Source organism: Struthio camelus, chromosome 4, assembly GCF_040807025.1.
Source record: "Struthio camelus isolate bStrCam1 chromosome 4, bStrCam1.hap1, whole genome shotgun sequence".
NCBI classification, from domain to species: domain Eukaryota; kingdom Metazoa; phylum Chordata; class Aves; order Struthioniformes; family Struthionidae; genus Struthio; species Struthio camelus.
In genome coordinates, this window is record NC_090945.1 from 68,098,022 (window position 1) to 68,116,600 (window position 18,579).

Genomic DNA, 18,579 nt, shown 5'->3' on the forward strand with positions numbered 1-18,579 from the left:
CGCTTAGAATTGCTATTGACTTTTTCTGAAACTTTAAAATATTGCAAACATGATTCTGTTTTTAATCTTGCATTAAAGAAAGCATGCATTCCCACATTCCTTTTGAGAGAAAACTAGACCTTAGGAGCAAATCTTCAGTTGTTGCATTGTATTGATATAAATGCTGGTGTGATGTTTAAGTGGAAAGCTATCAAAGTGCAATTAATTGCTGAATAGATTAGAAATAGAAGAATTTTCTAATGAAAATTACTATATTGTAGGAACTCATTCTAATGAACTATTAATCAGATGTACTTTTATTAACGTTTGTCTAATAACAGTGTAAAATAAAGAGCAGGTAGCAATGAACATTTTTTTTCTGTGTTAAATTTGCTATCTTTGTTTATCTGTTGACAGGAGTGTTTTCCATGGTGTGTGGTTTTTTGTTTGGTTTTTCATATGATCTAAAATCAGATGTTGCTGTTTTACCCTAAATTAGCTATTCATTCACTACTATGCAAGTTTGTTACTAGAAGAAATTCTAGTTACTGTCCAAACTAAAATATTTTTGAAATATTGCTTTAAAATGATATTTGAACTTTATTCTTAGCCAGTAAAATGGCTAACCAGCTCTAAAAGACAGAGGCAGCAGAAGTAGAAGGAAGGGAGGCAGGCATCTCTTTTAGCTGATCTTCAGTTATGAAGTAGGATTTCTTCTTTATTCACAAAGGTCTTTGCTTCAGAACTTAGCAGACAGTCTGTTCATCCTTTAAAAATATGGGTATATGTGTATACACACCCATGCGCGTGCATGCTTCCATGCGCGTGTGCTCGCTCTCTCTTTCTCTCGCACCCACGCAAATACAATGAGAAACTTTTCTTTTAAACAGAACAGAATGGTTGAGGTTGGAAGGGACCTCTGGAGATCATCTAGTCCAACCTCCCTGCTCAAGCAGGGTCACCTACAGCACATTGCCCAGGATCACATCCAGACGGGTTTTGAATATCTCCAGGGAAGGAGACCCCACTACCTCTCTGGGCAACCTGGTCCAGTGCTCAGTCACCCTCACAGTGAAGAAGTTCTTCCTCCTGTTCAGATGGAACTTCCTGTGGTTCAGTTTGTGCCCGTTGCCTCTTGTCCTGTTGCTGGGCACCACGGAGAAGAGTCTGGCCTCATCCTTTCAGCACCCTCCCTTCAGATACTTAATATACTGAGATTGCCTCTCAATCTCCTCTTCTCCAGGCTAAACAGGCCCAGCTCTTGCAGTCTTTCTTCATAGGAGAGATGCTCCAGTCCCCTCATCATCTTTGTAGCCCTCCGCTGGACTCTCTCCAGTAGTGCCAGGTCTCTTTTGTACTGGGGAGCCCAGAACTGGACACAGTACTGCAGGTGAGGCCTCCCCAGGGCTGAGGAGAGGGGCAGGATCACCTTCCTCCACCTGCTGGCAACACTCTGCCTCATGCACCCCAGGATCCCATTGGCCTTCTTGGCCACAAGGGCACATTGCTGCCTCATGGTTAACTTGTCCACCAGGACTCCCAGGTCCTTCTCTGCAGAGCTGCTTTCCAGCAGGTCAACCCCCAGCCTGTACCTGGGGTGCCTGGGGTTATTCCTCCCCAGGCGCAACACCCTGCACTTGCCTTTGTTGAACTTCAGGAGGTTCCTCTCCGCCCAGCTCTCCAGCCTGTCGAGGTCCCTCTGAATGGCAGCACAGTCTTTTGGTGTGTCAGCCACTCCTCCCAGTTTAGTATCATCAGCAAACTTGCTGAGGGTGCACTCTGTCCCTTCATCCAGGTCACTGATGAAATTAATGAATACACTGAACAGTATTTTAACAGATAGTGACTGCTACCTAGCTCATCAGTTACCACAACAAATACTAACTATAAAATACATTATGTAAAAATGGGAGACGAGTGGGAAGCTAGGTGAAATACTGAAGAGTTTTAGGAAATACTAACTTACTAAATGTAAATTTGGTATCAGTTTTGTTCTATTTCACTTAATGTGGTGTTGTTGAATTAAATATATATTTTAATGTAATCATGCTTGGAAGAAAGAAGATGTATTTTTGAGTAGTACATGAGAAATTGCTATTTTTGTTGTTTTGCAACTTAAAATTTCATATATCATACAAGAAATAGAATACCATAATGCTAAACAGAAATTTAAAAATGTAAGATTTGGCATGATGCCATAGCATAAGCTTTTTAAAAGAGCTCAAAGGGAACGACTTTTCACTTTTACTCCGAAGGTAATGTTTTAAACTGCTTTTGAAGCTGTTACAATTTTACAGTTTAATATTGTTTTATTTGATTTTTCTTTAACAAATAATCCTTCCCTTGAATGGAACATTGTTCTTACAAAATGAGTTATACTTCATATGTATATAATACATATGCAAAAAGAGATTATGCTTTAGGTTGGTCACATTTCTGCCATCTGGAGGAAGAAAAATGAAAGGCATAATCTGCTGCTGTGCATAACTTGCTAAATTAACAAGTAATAAGATTATATCAGCATCTTATTGTGAGGACCATACAGAAAACTGTTAACAATCAGGAAGGAAAAAAAAAAAGGAAGAGGCAGCTTTCTTCCTTCTCTCTGCTCCTAGTGGTTCTCATTCGATGCTTGCTCAGAATTGGTATTCCCTAAATATTTAACTCCTTCCTTCCTTACTCCTTTTAGTAGGTCTGATTACAAATGTGAGTTCAGTCAGTAAGAATCTTTCCATTGACTTCAGTGGTATCAAGCCCTTTGCTAGCTAGGCTAGGCATGCTTAATTTTCTCAAACTTTTTAGATTATTGTAAATCTAATGATTTTTATAGATCTTGTTTTCTAAATTTACTCCAATATGTATGTTAATCTCGTTACCTGTTGTGAGCCCGGAAGCACCAATTGGAATTCTCACACTGCTTCTGTTGTCCGCTCTGTGGACATCATAACACCACCTATTTATGACAATACCTTCACTCATGCTAATGAAAGGAGTGGGTTCCTAGGGATCTCCAGTTTGATATTAACCAGGCCATGGGCGCTGGCTGTCTTGTCTGAGGTATAATATCTTAAGGTCTTTCCCAAAGTGTTTTTCCTAGGTGCTTAAGAGAACCCCAAATGCCTAAGAATCAAACTGACAATCTGATTAAATTGGTTTGAAAAGAACTTGCTTGAGTCAGTTAGGAATAACATACTTGCATTCTGATGAAAGAGTAATTTAAGGAGTGGTGAAGACACTGCTGACTAATTAAATTTAAGCATCAATTCGAGAACTTTTTACCTGTCTCTGAAATCACATTACCCGTTTTAACCTAAAAATCAGATTGTGTATCACTAAGGGATTTTTCTCAAAACAAACTAAACCTTCCTCCTTAGTGTTACACTGTTCTTTATAAATGTTAGATTTGTTCTCCTTTGCCCCAACATGTAGTTGAACTTTACAACTCTAGAGGTTTAGAAGTGACTTGTACTGCAAATAATAGCTAAGAGATCAGTTTCTGTATATAATTTTTCAGAATGTGGACAGGATTTAATATGTTTTTCCACTGATCTTAATAAAATTTGTTTTATTTTGTGCTGGAAGGGACTAATGTTCTTTCAGAGTTCATTGCCACTAAGGAAACAGTACCCTAGAAAATTGCTCTAGCTTGAGCTGGAACCCATCCAGCTATATCCAAACAAAATTATCTTATTATGTTGCTATTCTTTTAGTAAATGCAAATAACTCTCCTTAGATGCTATTTGAAATATTACTGTGCTTTAACACTATAAGGCTCCATTTTATACTTATTTCTTGAGTAATATTTGGGCTGATGGAGTCACAAAGCTTGAATGATATTAAAAAAGATGTTGAAATCTACTGTTTGACTGGCATAAACAGTAGATAAATAATCATAGAATAATTTATGCTTTAAGGAACTCTGAAGGTAGTTTGGTCCAATCCTCTGCTCAGAGTTGGGTCAGCTTCAAAGCTGAATCATGTTGCTCCGGGGCACATCCAGCCAAGCTTTGGGTATCTGCAAGGATGGAGATTCCACAACTTCTCTGGGCAGCCTGAGACTAGTATTTGACCGCTCTTGTTACCAGGATTTTTTTTTCCCTATATCTAATCAAATTTTCCCATGCTGCCAGTTATGTCCATGGCCATTCTTTCACTGTGCATCCTCAAGAAGAATCTGTGATTCTTTTTTGGCTGCTTTCTATACAGTCTAGTGTCTTGCCTGTATTGTTGCATTGGGTTATTCCATCACAGATGCAGAACTTTATTTTCCTTTGTTGAATTTCATGATGTTTTATCAGCCCATTTCTGTAGCTCATCAAGATCCCACCAAATATCTTTTGATGTCCTCTCTATTTAGTATCATCTGCAAACGCGGTGAGGTTACTTTCTGTTCCATTCTCTAGGTTGTTTCAGAAGATGTTTTAACATTGTCATCATTGAAAGACATAGGTGTTCTACATGCTATGTTTATGTTAAATGTATCTTAAGAATAATTTAACTGTCTCATCTCTATAGGTTGCAAACTTGATTGTATATTTAGGCATATATTAAGTTTGTAAAACGTGTGACTGCACTTATTACATTTAGCCAGAATAACAAGTATTTGTGGAACAAAGCCCAGTACTTCAAATAATAAATAATTGCTGGGGGGAGGAGATTTTATCTAGAAGATTCCTGTTATTTACTTATTCTATATTTTCTCTCCCATTCCTACCCATCATATGAGGAGATGAGATGAACTAATGTGATGTTGTTTTTGTTGACAGGACTTGACAGGAGCTGAATTATATACCCAGCCAGCTGATCTTTTGCATCCAGTAATTTATGCCACTGCCATGGTTTTGCTGATGTGCCTGTTGATGATCATAGTCAGCTATGTATACCACCACAGGTATGAATCAAAATTGCTGGAGCCTTGCCTAATGCAGACATTAAGTCACGGTTTCATAGTGCTTAGGACTACCTTACCTTCCTGACAGGAGCATGCTATAGCAATCTGCATCCATAATCTGCAAACTAACAGTTAAGTAATTAGCTTTTTCATCTATTCTTGACTGAAAATGTTGCTCTTAGAAGCATACATCTCTCTAATTTTTCGTTTTTCCTTCATGATGGAGATCACTTTCAAGAACAACAGTGAAACTGAACACGCTATTCAGCCTTTTAAAGCTCTGTTGGTGTCAGTGAAAACTAGAAGCCAGAATCTTTGACTTGGGCAAATAACTGTAGAAAGCTAGCTAATAGGAGAGTGTTTTTTATTTCATGGATTGAAGACCAAAGATTATATTTGATTACAAGGCAGAGGTAGTCAAACAATCGTTAACAGTAATTGCATCTCATTTAACATGAGTGTATTTTGCTATTTGCTGAAAGACAATAAAGCAGCTGTGTTTTATGTTGTCTGATTTTTTTTTCCCCCCCCCTTTTCTTTTAACAGCATGATTAGGATCAGTGTAAAAAGCTGGCATATGCTAGTTAACCTGAGCTTTCATATTTTCCTAACATGTGTGATGTTCATTGGAGGCGTAACTCAGACCAGGAATGTCAGCATTTGCCAAGCAGTAAGTAATTACACACAACAACACAAGAAAATAAGTTACAGTTATTTCCAAAAGTCTATGTTTGGATATTGCATTCTTAACTCTAATTTCATTTTGCAGGCTAAGCTAAGCTTTTGTGTGTATATGAATATCTGCCGTTCTGAGCTTTTTATATACTGTAACCTTGAGTATTTTGGAATTGTACTTAAGTTTATTTGAAAGAAGTAGTTTTTCATACCCAGATATCTATATATACCTCTTCCCTCCTCCACCTCACATTGAACAGCAATACTGTATAGGTGTTTTCATCTGAATGCAAAATTCAGACAAAGAATCAATCATATTTTTAACCCTCAAGACTTTTTCATACATTTTCATCCAGTCATGAAGATAGAATCAGTTCTTTATTTGAAAACTGGAAAAATATTTTGAGCGGAACAAAAACTTCTTTCCTCTCACAAAAAGTAAGCCTTATATGGTAGTTTTATTTTCGAGATCAACTTATTGTGAAGTTGTTTTAAGGAGCTATATGTGGCATTACAGACCATGTGAAAACTGATTTCCACAAGTATAAAAATATTTAATATATTCTTACTCACTCAGTATATCTTAAAGGAAAGAAGTAAGAAGTATTTCAAGTCAAAGACCAGTGCTTTCTCTAAACAAAACTCACTAGCTTTGTTGTGACTCATCTTTTATAACAATTTGTTCTTATGAGATTGGGCTGTATCTAATTCAGATGTAGTGTTTCAGTGTAATTCCAGTTGCCACTTTTGAATAATGCCAGTGAAAATTTTAATATTTTCTCCTTTTCATCCAGTGACTCCTAAAAGTTTCTAATCCCCCACCCTTATTTTCCATAACACTCTTTGTTTGCATTTGAATTGTCAACCTTATAACTGTAAAGTGTTGCAACAAGACACATCCCAGATTTTTTTGCTAGGATAGAAAGCTCTGAATGATGGTGCATATATGCTGAGATAGACAGCTAGATAGATAGATACAGAAATGGAGGAATAATTTGACAAAACTGTAATATTTTCTTGAAAAGTAGAGGCAGTAATCCTCCAAGAGAAATTCTATGACTTGGATGGGTATATCTCTTGGTGGTTGTTGCTTTTAAGAGTTGTGCTTTACTAGTGTTTGAAATTTACAGGGAAACGTCTCCAGTCATCAGACAAACTGCGGTGTCCCCTCTTCCATGCAGGCATGTGCAGTCACTTAAGGGATGTATGAAACATACTTTCTTGCTGTCTCTTCATCTCGGTGCTTGCTTTTAATTAAGGAAATACAGGACACCCAATTTTTTCATCAACAAAACCCAAGGAACTTCTGTTTATAAAATAGTGCAGATTAAAACGCAGAAAGATCTGTCAAACTACCATTTGCTTAAGAGACAGACTTTGAATTAGTGCTTGGGTTGGTTAAGTACCCAAGAATGGTGCTTTTTTTAGCATTGTGTTGAAATCACTGATGAACATATTTGCGGTCTACATTTTGGCTCGAGGTATGTAGTTTAGTCAGGATAATGTTAATTTGCAATTCTCTTACTTTTTGATTTAAATATTGAACTATAACACAAGATGTGTTAAAGCTAAATCTGTTTTTCATGAAATAAAGTTTCCTAAAGTGTGTATTTGATCTGTAATCTTAAGAATGTTGTGTTGCACGACAAATCTCCTGGGTTACTAAGTTTTTCTTCTGCCAGTAGCAACTACAGCATGTAGCTTTTCCTCAGCTAGTATGAAGATGTGTTCATGTAGCACACTTTACCTTTTTTAAAAACCATGTTGGCTTGGTATTGAGAACAGTCATACTGAAATGAGAGGGATTATTTTCTTTTCTGAAACTGTGAGCCTTCAGAAATTCAGTTTTTGGGGCCAGTCATTTGTTTTATGACTATTTTTGTAACTTGGTAAAATAGAAATGTTTGAGTTTTTCTTTCATTTTTTCTTTTTTTTAAAGGTTGGGATAATTCTCCATTATTCCACTCTTGCCACAGTACTGTGGCTAGGTGTGACGTCTCGTAATATTTACAAGCAAGTAACTAAAAAAGCAAAAAGATGTCAAGATCCTGATGAGCCACCTCCTCCACCCAGACCAATGCTCAGGTGAATCTCTTTCTGTAACTCTCTATTTCCTAGGTTGCTACGCCCATATTCTGACCAGAAGATGTAACAGTATTGTTCTGCAGCAATTGCTTTTCATTGATAGATTCATACATAGATTTCTTTCAGGTTCCTAAAGTTGACTTTGGATTTTTTTGATCCTCAGCATTATGTTAATGTGGATGAGCCCAAGGTTGGTTGATCTTAGCATATTACTATTCTAATGTTGTATTCCTGGTTTGTAAATTAAGAAATGGGTAGTGTTTCAGTGTCACCACTGGCGCTTTGATTAGGATTATAGATAGCAGTACTTCCCATTAAATTATCATAGGGGAAACAATGTGGAGAACTGTTTTAACACAGAAATAACAAGCACTGTAATCAAGTTTAATTTTTTTTTTTTCAAAAGACTCTTTACAATGAATGGAAAAATACCAGGCATTATCAAAGAGAAAATAGTATTCTCTGTAAAGCATTTCTCAAGAATCTGTTTCTAAAATCATTGAGATAAGGGGAGCTAATTATCTGTGAATCTTCTCTCTATGTGAAATAGTTTAAATAGTAAACCTTGACAGATTCTGTTCATTTATCCTACTTCAGACAGTAATTAAAACCTGCCAGCCTGGAATTCTCCACGAGGTGGCAGAAGTTGATTAACTTTGATTAGAGATACAGGCAAACATTTTAAAAACTGTTTCTGAAGTACAGAGACAGAAAACCAGAAATGCCTTTTCTTAATATTGAAACTAAAATTTTGCAGCATTATGAACAAGAATGAAGAAACACTTAATACACCAGTCAGAAGGTAGAAGGTTAATACTTGACCAGTTAAGTGCCCCCTTTGCTGCTTTTTAACTTTTATTTATTTTCCTTTTAAGAGAAAGTAAATCTGTTTGGTGTAGGATATCGTGTCCATCCCCAACTGTGTGCCTTTCAGCAGTGTTCTGAGTAGCCTTTTCAATATCTGTTTTTTGATTTCCTCCTCACCCCCCTTTCTTTACTATCTATAGTAGAGCTCTTGCTTTGGAAAAAATATAAAATTACCAGCCTCACAGGGTTAGCTCTGAGTGAACATAAATACGTACATACCACTTCAGATTTGAGCACCTCATCTGTAAAAATGGCAGTAGCTCTAGCTTCATGGAGAAGTATAAGGACAGAGAAAGTGTACCCAAGAATTTTCTTGCAGTATCCAAATTCTTTCAGATAGGGGACTTTCTCAGTCAGATGTGTGATGTTTTTGCACATAACAGCCATGGAAGATTTTTTTTTAAAAACAATGTATGTTTAAAAAGTAATTAAATGGGAAAAAACAATCCTATCTACTATTGCCATGGTAAAGGAGTTTTAAGCAAAATTTATGTTTGTTTGGAGCTTGTCACCTACTATTTTGAGGTCACCAATTTCTTGAATAGAAAGAGATAAAACAACCCATTGACTGTTTGCCTCCACGTTGTCTGTATATTGCCCCCCTGCGCCGATATGCCTTTCGAAGGGACTCTTTCCTTTTTAAGTCTGGAAAGGACAAAAGATAAACTGATAGATGTATGTAGATATGTTTTTTTCCCCCCTCACTTTGCTAGTCATACTTCATTTCCCTTTAGCACAGATGAGCTTTAATCCTTATTTTGGAAAATTCACTGAGTGTAAGACAATTTTGTCAATCGTGGTCTGCATTCTGTGTGTTTCTGTGACCCCGTCACGGGTCATGAACAAGAAGGAAAATGACAGACTTTGAAATTGATTTGGTATTCTACAGAAGGCCACTCACTGTAGGCAGTAGAGGGGAGACTTGATGTGGCTCGCATTAGCCAGTGTTGAGAAGATACTGCAACGCTTGCAATGGTTGGAAATTTTTTTTAGCTGTGAAGAACTTTGTCAAGTATATTGCATTGACATGCCAGGCAAGAGGGTGTGAAAATAACTGAGGTCCCTAAGTGTCAATTACAAGAATGGAATGGAGTTTTTGTCATGCAGAAATGATGTTTTGTTCAGCAGACTTCAGGCAAGACAAAGGAAACAATTTCAAAATTTTATGCATAAAAGCAAAGAACTGCTTTTAAAAGAACTTTACTGAAGATTTCAGTCATGGAATACTTCATGTAAACCAAAATATTGTAATACAGATGCTAGGTGAACATACTACTTAAAAACACAATTTCATTATTAAAATTATCTTTTTTTCTGTTACCTTGTTAATGTCTTGTTTGTACCTATGTTTGTTTTCTCTTTCTCTCTCTCTCTCTCTCTCTCTCTTTTGATCTAGCTCGTGTAAAAGTTTTAGCTTTTACAGCATTCTGCCTCTAAATCCTAATATTACTGCATCTTCTAGCATACTTTGCATATATATTTTTAGATGTTATTCTGTTCATACAGCTTATAGCCATGATAGTTTTGCTTTGTAATTCAGGCTCTTAGGAATTGCTGAAGATCTACACTTAGCAATACACATATGCTTTTTTTCTGTGTCGGTACTTGATATCTTGGCATGATTAAAGGACAGTTGTAAACATGTTCCTTCAGTAAAGGAAACTGAACTACAGCTGCAAATTGCTTTGCTCCTCTCCTACCTTCCCCTCCCCCCATAATAATTTGTTGTATATAGAGTCAGCTTCAACTAGCTGTTCAAGTTGGAATAGTGCTGCGTCTTTAAGGCAGTGATTTAGCAGCCTGTAGTGAAAGATATGTGGAGTTAGAGCTCTATGAACAGATCTGTTTCATCTGGCACATCACCTGATAGTTGCATGATGAGATGGAACAAACCAAAGACAGAATTTGATCCTTGTAGGATTCAGCAACTACGTAAGATTTAGTGTACCTATACTTCCAAGAAAGATGTAACTTACGTGAGTGCCTGAAATGAGGTGGAAAGGTCTGCGACTGAAGGAACAGATGTCTCTTGTATGCGTTGTTGACAAAACAGTGCTCATCCATATGTCACAAAAGTAGTTTCAGCTGAGTGTTCTGATCTGCATTTAGACTGATTTAACCTAAGATGGGGGACAGAGTGCTGTTGATTTGAATGATTGTCAGTAATTATTGATCTGCCACTAACAACATGAGTTCACAGAAATTTGAATGAAAGGTTTGATTCTCTAGCAGTATATGTCCTGTCTTCATCCCTGTGAAGGCATAAAGTCTTCATGAACGCCGCCACAGGGAAGCAGGATGGATATGTGCTACCAGATTAATGTCCTTGGAAGATAACTAGAGTTCTTACGTGTGGTCTTCTGTAAGTGGCATCCATCCTGTAAGACAAGTTCAGAAGCGAGAAAGATCCCATTTATTCTCCTTCTAAGTTTCCATAGTCTCTTCTGGTAGTTTATAACTTTTGAGTTCCGGCTTTTGCTTCCTTCTTCTAACTGTATGCAACTTGTCTGTTTTGTGCCTTGGAGGAAGGTGAGCAGCTGTGAGAGGAAGGTAGCTTACATTTGGGAAGGAAAAACTATAGCAGGAGAAACTTGGAAAAATTGGTTTCACTGGAGCCCAAACCTGATTCACCCTGTTTTGTCCTAAAGAACGTGTATGTCTCCAGAATCCTGGAAACCTCTCCTTTCTTTCATGGTGACTGGATAAAATCTATTTCCACTAAGCAGCCACTGATATGCTGGCCTTGCTTTTCAGGTTCTACCTGATTGGAGGAGGAATCCCTGTCATAGTTTGTGGAATAACAGCAGCAGCAAACATCCGAAATTATGGCAGTAGACCTAATGCACCGTAGTAAGTACTGAATAACTGTGAGCTCTGTAATAATGTTTTATCATTTTGGTTTTTATAGTTCTATCGGTTGCAATTGTAGGGGGGGGAAAAAGTTGAATTGTAATTCTTCTGGATGACGTTATGCAGTCAAAATCATTTGAAAGTACACTATGAACTGATAAAGCATAAGTGACTAGTAAGAAGGTATGCATTTTGATTTTTTTTTTTCTTTTCTTTCTTTTACACCCTCCAGTTGCTGGATGACTTGGGAGCCTAGCTTAGGAGCATTTTATGGACCAGCTAGCTTTATAATTTTCATAAACTGCATGTATTTTCTTAGCATATTCATACAACTGAAACGACATCCTGAACGCAAATATGAACTTAAGGAACCAGTTGAGGAGCAGCAGCGTCTGGCCACAAATGAACAGGGGGAACTGGCTCACCAAGATTCATTGTCAGTGTCACTAGTTTCCACATCTGCTTTGGAGAATGAGCACAGTTTTCAAGCCCAGCTTTTGGGAGTGGGCCTAACCTTGCTTTTGTATGTTGCTCTGTGGATCTTCGGAGCCCTGTCGGTTTCCCTGTACTATCCCATGGACCTGATTTGTAGCTGTTTTTTTGGGGTAACGTGTTTAAGCCTTAGTGCCTTTCTTATGGTACATCATTGTGTTAATAGGGAAGACGTCAGACACGCTTGGATAACAACTTGCTGCCCTGGAAGGAGTACATATTCAGTGCAAGTAAATGTTCAGCCCTCCAGTTCCAGTGCAACCAATGGAGAGGCCCCTAAGTGTACCAACAGTAGTGCAGAATCTTCTTGCACAAATAAAAGTGCATCAAGCCTGAAAAATTCTTCACAAGGTTGTAAACTAACTAATATACAAGCTGCAGCAGCTCAGTGCCACCCCACTTCTCTACCATTGAACACAGGTCCTCAGCTTGATAACAGTCTCACTGAACATTCAGTGGATAATGATATCAAAATGCATGTAGCTCCATTAGAGGTGCAGTTTCGGACAAATGGACACTCAAGTCGGCATCATAAAAATAGAAGCAAAGGACATCGTGCTAGTAGGCTTGCAGTATTGAGGGAATATGCATATGATGTTCCCACAAGTGTGGAAGGAAGTGTGCAAAATGGCTTACCTAAAAGTCGACAGAGCAACAGCGAAGGACATTCAAGGAGCCGAAGGGCCTATCTAGCATACAGAGAACGTCAGTACAACCAGTCCCAGCAAGATAGCAGTGATGCTTGCAGTACACTTCCAAAAAGTGGCAGAAATACTGAAAAAACACTAGCAACCAACAATAAAAAGGATATTCTGAGGAAACCGATAGTGGTTGAACTTGAAAACCAGCAAAAATCTTATGGCTTAAATTTAGCCATTCAGAATGGACCACTTAAAAGCAGTGGACAGGATGGACCTTTGCTCACTGCAGACAGTACTGGTAATATTAGAACTGGGTTATGGAAACACGAAACTACTGTGTAATATTTTAATTACGGGACAATTCCATATGAACTGTGATTACACATTCCTTAAAGCTGTTAACACTTTTAAAGACTGTTTACAAACTCTAGGTACTTAATGCAGGGAGGGAACAAAGATATCTGTCATTTAAAAGATTGTATACATATCTTTGCTGTTCTTACAGAGATGAACTTTTGGTATTTTATGATACTTTTTTTTTTGACGCATCAGACCTTTTGAGTGATGTGGAACATAACTTTGTACATTTTTATCTCTTACCTGTAACCCTGCAGATGTGTCCACAAGACATTTCAAATTTATATTTAAATGTATAATAAATGGTACTTTCCCCAGCAGTCCAATGTTGTACTGGTTTGTTTTTGGGTTTGTTTTTTGTTTTTTAAAGATTATTCTACTTAATGTCATCCTGATTTTACTACTTCAGTGCCTGAAAATTGTGACAGTTTTAGTTGCTAAAGAAAGTACCTCGTATCTGAAATGGACAATGTGAATTGCTCAATTAATTGCGTTGGTCCTAGAATTTGATTGAAATGAGGCTGTTTTGTAGCTGCTACATAAATCAACTATATTTTCAGTGTCTGTGGTTCATTTTAATGCATGCTTACACAGAGTTTTAGTTTCCATGACCTGGTAATGTTTTTGGAAAGCAGTGTCTTTTATTTTGCCTTCCTAATTAAGTGGCTGGGGTTTGGGGTTTTTTGTTTGCCTTAACCATTTAGTTTATCAGAGAAGTTTATTAGTGTTTGCAGGCAATAGGAGCTAGTCTGCAAAGACAGTCAGTATGCATCTGGAAGATACCACTGCTGTCCTGATAGATGTAAGGTATTAAACACTTGTGTAAGGTGTTAAACACTTGGGTGTTAAACACTTGGGTAAGGTGTTAAACACTTGTAAAGTTTATGATCCGTATGCAAAAATCAGGGTCTAAGTTCAGTGTCACTGGAGGAGCTGACTTTTGAGAGAGCTTGTTGGTTTGCTGGCGTACTTTTACTCACCTATATGCTCATTTCAAAAGTAAGTCTCTTCCAAAATTATACAACATCTGTGTTCAAACAAAGTTTTCTTTTGGGTAGAAGGGTCATGTTAATAAAGCTATCAATTATAGAAAGCCTTTTAAGCACTACGGTAGAGAAATAGCTAAAACGCACGATCTTTTACAATGGTGTAAATTTCAAAAGTTACAGAATCACGTTGTAGTTTAATTTACAATATAATTTACATTTAATTACAATGTAATTACAAAAATTAGTCAATGTAAAAATATTCAATGTAAAATACAATTATATAATTTTTTTTTCAGTCATAAGTAATAGTATTCTATATTTAAATTGTTGGCATATCAGTATAGAAGATCATATTTTGAGCACACTGTGAATCTTGCTGCTGTGACAAATATGAGGCTGTAGCAGAATGATGCTTGTGACTTTATCTGTTTATAGTAACAGTTACCTTTTAAATTTGAGCAAAAATTGGCCTGGACTGTTTATACTGCTGGCTTGGTTTTCTAATTCAAGTTTATCACTGTTGGGAACGTAACAGTTAAGAATATTTGTCTGAATATAGTACTGGTCTAACATTCTTACTTGAGTTACATTTCAGTAATTTACAGCAGGAGCACTCACTCTGGTGTTTGTAATTATTGCTTGCCGGGTTTACAACATCCTCTACCCAGTGGGTTTGGTAGTCTGGACTAGTGCTGCTCTCGAGTAGGAATGTGTTACTAAAAGTTGGGTCGATTTGTGCATCTAGTGAGTATGTTACTAGGATTTGGGGTGCTATTTCTGCTTCTTGAGGGTAGTTACCATTTAGAATTCTTAAAGCAATACTTTGACAAGTATATGAGTGAGTTTCAATCGCTAATCTATTTTACTAGCTTCTAGAGAGGTAGCTTTTTGCTTGCAACTGCCCTTATAGCTACTGTACGGCCAGACCCTAAAAGTTATTTATAGATATTACCAAAAGAGGTTAAACCAAACATCTAAAATATGTGTAAAATACTTAAATGTTAAGTTATCTGTGAGTTGTTCAAAACCTACTGCTTTATAATTTTGAAAAAGCTGCATGTGGGTTGTTGTTCAGTGCAGGGTTTTTTTTTCCTCTTGATGGTAAAATGCATTTTGAACTCTAAAGTCAAAACTGGTGACTTAATAATGTTCCATTCCAAATGCTGCAGCGCTGTCTCTTAATTTAGTGTCTGATTGAAAGAAGATTGCAGACAGTAAATATAAAGGCATATGTTAAGAGAAGTACTGATCTCTCTAAACTGAATTTGTGTGCATGTACGCAACTATCAGCAGTGTAATCATTGGGGTTACTTCATATGTAGTTTGTAGCCTAAAAATTAGTTTTTTTTTTAGATTATATTTAATTGGGCATAAATACGGTACAGGTTTGTTTACAATAATGAATATATGTACTAATGCTAACGAACAAGTTAAAGGTACTTTTTGTGGTTTTTTTTCCTTAAAAAACAGTACTTGAGTTTTAACTGGGAAATAGCATCTCTAGTAGGAGCAATTTTACGATATCTTCTGTGTGGTGCCATTGTAGGAAATGAATATTTTCGGTATGATTTTTAGCACACGTACACACACTCACATTTGCGCATATATATATATATATATATATAAACACAAACACACACACACTCATATGTATTTAAACTTCAATATAATTAAAAAATCAAACTATTCTATAGACAGATTATTCTTTATATGAATAAGGCATCACAGTGATTTAGGATAAGAACAGGTTATCCTTCAGAATCTACTTACCTTTTGCTTTTACCACTTGGCTCCTTTTGCACAAGTCTGGAGGTGAAATATTTAGCCTTTACCAGTTTACAAAGCCACTCTTAAAAGTGCCTTTAAATTTAACCCTATACATAAAATGTTTCAGCATAGTTTGTTGCCCCTTAAATTTTTATGGGGTTAGAGTGATTAGCTTGTTCTGATTGCAGCAGTGTGTGTTTTATATCTAAAAATCTATATAAACTTTGATCTGAGATGTTATTAAAATAAATTCTTTACTAAGTACCTAATGACTGATAAAAGCTGATGAATAGGCTTGGTACTGGTAGCTGTTCTTACTGTGAAAATGTTATTTCTTAAATCATCACCCTCTAATAGAAAAGCACACTTACCCCACTGGTAGCTATGTACATAGCTGCCCTTCACTTTTAATCTAACAAATGCTTTTGGTCAGCGGATGACAAACTTAAGTCATTTTCAGATATATGCTTGACAAATATTGAGCACTTTCTCATCTCTTGTTTTTCTCACGAAGAATCTTAAATGAAAGAATTCACATAAGTAAAGGAGAAGGAAGACAGGTTATTAGACTCTGAAAAAGTGAAGTTATTAGTTATAGCATCTTGTAAGGAAACTGGAACTAGAAAGAAAATCTTTAGGTGGCTTCATATGTTCTTTCCTAATAGTGTAAAGCAAGCTTATTTTCAGTGTTTAATTAAATTTTGCTTGAAAAAACACTTAAGTCACTCCAATGGAAGAAAAAAAGAATCATTTTTGCCTATTGAAGTGGGACAATGAGAAAGTGGCTGCAGTCATTAATCAGATATATAAAAGAGAGTAGATAATACAGACTGGAGGATGGCAGGGACAGCTTTGTTTTGTAGTAAACAAAATTGTTTTGATAAAAATGATAGAGACTAGAAATTGCTGCAGGTAAACAGTGTTAGACATATTGTGACAAAAGTAAAAGTGGACTTAGTCATTCATAATGGACTGACAAGCCTTGCTTTGAAAGGCAGGGGTCACACATGTATTACGAACACATTTTGTTTTCTGCTAAAATTGTTTCAGTGGTGATACTAAGGAGAGGGATAGAAGTGGAAAAAAATTCAAAGTTATTAAGAAAATGGAGTTGACTTGAAACAAGAGAAGAGTAGGGGTATAATACAGATCATGAGAACTGTCGATTTGGCTGTGAGACTTTCAAGTTCCGAGAGCTAAAACAGGTATTTGTAATGGAACAGATGAGAAAATATCCCCAGCAACTGTGACATCCTTATGCTTACAGGACTAAGAATAGCATTTTGGAGGATAATACATGCTGATCCTGGCATGTATTGGGTAGCAGTAAGACATCTGGTCAAAGTGCTGTTAACTGTAATCTGAGGGAATGCATACAAAAAACTCTTAGAAAATAAAAATCACTTTTGATTAGATAGACAACCATTTGAGTAGTGTCCTTCATAGTCAAAAAGTTAAACTATCAAAAGGGACTTATCCCTTCTTTTGTTCAACATTCACATAGGAAATTCACACCTGCAAACAATCACTGCTTAGATGTATGATTAAGGCATGAAGGTATTCCTGAATAAGAAAGAGTTCACAGTATAACTGCTTACTCATAAGTAATGTATATGAATATGTTATCAAAGCACTATAACCATTAATTACTAGTTTTAAAATTGAATTTCTATGAGTTAAGAAATATTTCAAGTGTTCAGAAGGAAAAACAATGTTAGTGGAGTTCTTCCATTTTTACTTTAAGAATTGCATATTCCATTTTGACCAGTTCTGTGCTAATGGTGTGCTGCTTGTGCAAGACACCTCTTTGTCTTGTGTATTGTATTACCTGCCTTTAACAACCCTGAGCAAACTGAGAAATCAGTTTGGTCCGTTTTTCCTTTTAGTCACAATTCCTAGATCTTACCTAGACTAATAGTGTGGACACCACTGAGAAATACTATTGCCTTCCAGATCAAGGTTCAGATGTAAAATGTGAAAGACGCTTTCACAATTCTTCACAGATGTGAAGAGTTTTTAACCCTGCTTCAAAAAGAGGGACTCATTGTGTTATGAGAGTTTGTTGGTAGTCTGGATTTGGTTTATACCGTCTCTGGTTCTAAAGATGTCAAATATAGATATTTGGAAAAATGTAGGAGTAGATGAAGGGTGACATCTATGTATATAGATATAAAAATTGTTTTATCTGGAAGATTTAACTTTGATTAGGTTGGCAAGCTTGTGAGTATGATAAACATTCATCTCTGTAAAACTAGTCCACCAATACCACCTCACACCTGAAACTCACCTCTATACAAGCGGATAATAAACAACAGTACCTACTGTCTTTCAGTATGGACTTGAGGAAGCCAGCTCTGCCAGGTTCTATCTGCAAATACCAGATGTAAAGTCTTTCATTTCTTGCCAAACTGGTGATCTTAATCAGGCTTCTCTGATTACGGTTGCGGCTTATCAGCAGTCATAGACCAAATCCTGAGTCAAGGGGAGGACAGCTTTGCAAAGGCAAATAACAGCAGCTAAAATTTCAGCGCAGAAGGAGAGATAAAGCTTTTTGAACATGATTGTGCTTTTCAACCAGTTGAGTACATACATGTGTGACTTTAGTTTAAATTTTTTTTTATGGAACCCTTACTGTGTTTCCAAATAGAAGCTATATGTTCCTGTCTTGTATTTAGTGCTAAGTATGCACATGCTTTCAGTATAATAAAAATCTCAAATCAAAGCATAGGGCAAATTTAGTAACGAGTTCAAGTGATTTAGCGCTACAGCACTGCATTCATTCAAATTTATATCATTTTAAATATGATTACGTGCACACATGCAGACACACTGAATAGAAAAGCATTCCTATAGTCCCTCTGTGTGTTTGTTTTCCGCCCCACCCTGCTATGCTTAGCTGTCTGCCTTACAGAACCTATGACCACTAGGGATTTTGGTAGCTGAAGAGTGGACATGTGGCACTTAATCTAGGGGAAGTAATTCCCTT

General features: G+C 36.7%; 1 protein-coding gene and 1 long non-coding RNA gene across 6 annotated transcripts in view; one reads left to right on the forward strand and one right to left on the reverse strand.

Annotated features, from left to right (window-relative positions):
- ADGRA3 (adhesion G protein-coupled receptor A3) overlaps window positions 1-13,157 on the forward strand; it is a 59,552-nt gene extending 46,395 nt beyond the window's left edge. For all 3 annotated transcript variants that reach the window (XM_068943277.1, XM_068943278.1, XM_009673438.2), the window contains 5 exons: window positions 4,746-4,870; window positions 5,417-5,540; window positions 7,485-7,630; window positions 11,252-11,347; window positions 11,580-13,157. In XM_068943277.1, coding sequence (XP_068799378.1) covers window positions 4,746-4,870; window positions 5,417-5,540; window positions 7,485-7,630; window positions 11,252-11,347; window positions 11,580-12,822 — 1,734 coding nt within the window. In that variant the 3' untranslated portion in view covers window positions 12,823-13,157. The remainder of the gene's footprint in view (window positions 1-4,745; window positions 4,871-5,416; window positions 5,541-7,484; window positions 7,631-11,251; window positions 11,348-11,579) is intronic.
- Window positions 1-18,579, reverse strand: part of LOC104143044 (uncharacterized) — a 109,862-nt gene continuing 91,283 nt past the window's right edge. For all 3 annotated transcript variants that reach the window (XR_693831.2, XR_693830.2, XR_011141085.1), the window contains 2 exons: window positions 17,916-18,085; window positions 1-1,778 (listed from right to left, as the gene is read on the reverse strand). This is a non-coding gene — a long non-coding RNA (uncharacterized lncRNA). The remainder of the gene's footprint in view (window positions 1,779-17,915; window positions 18,086-18,579) is intronic.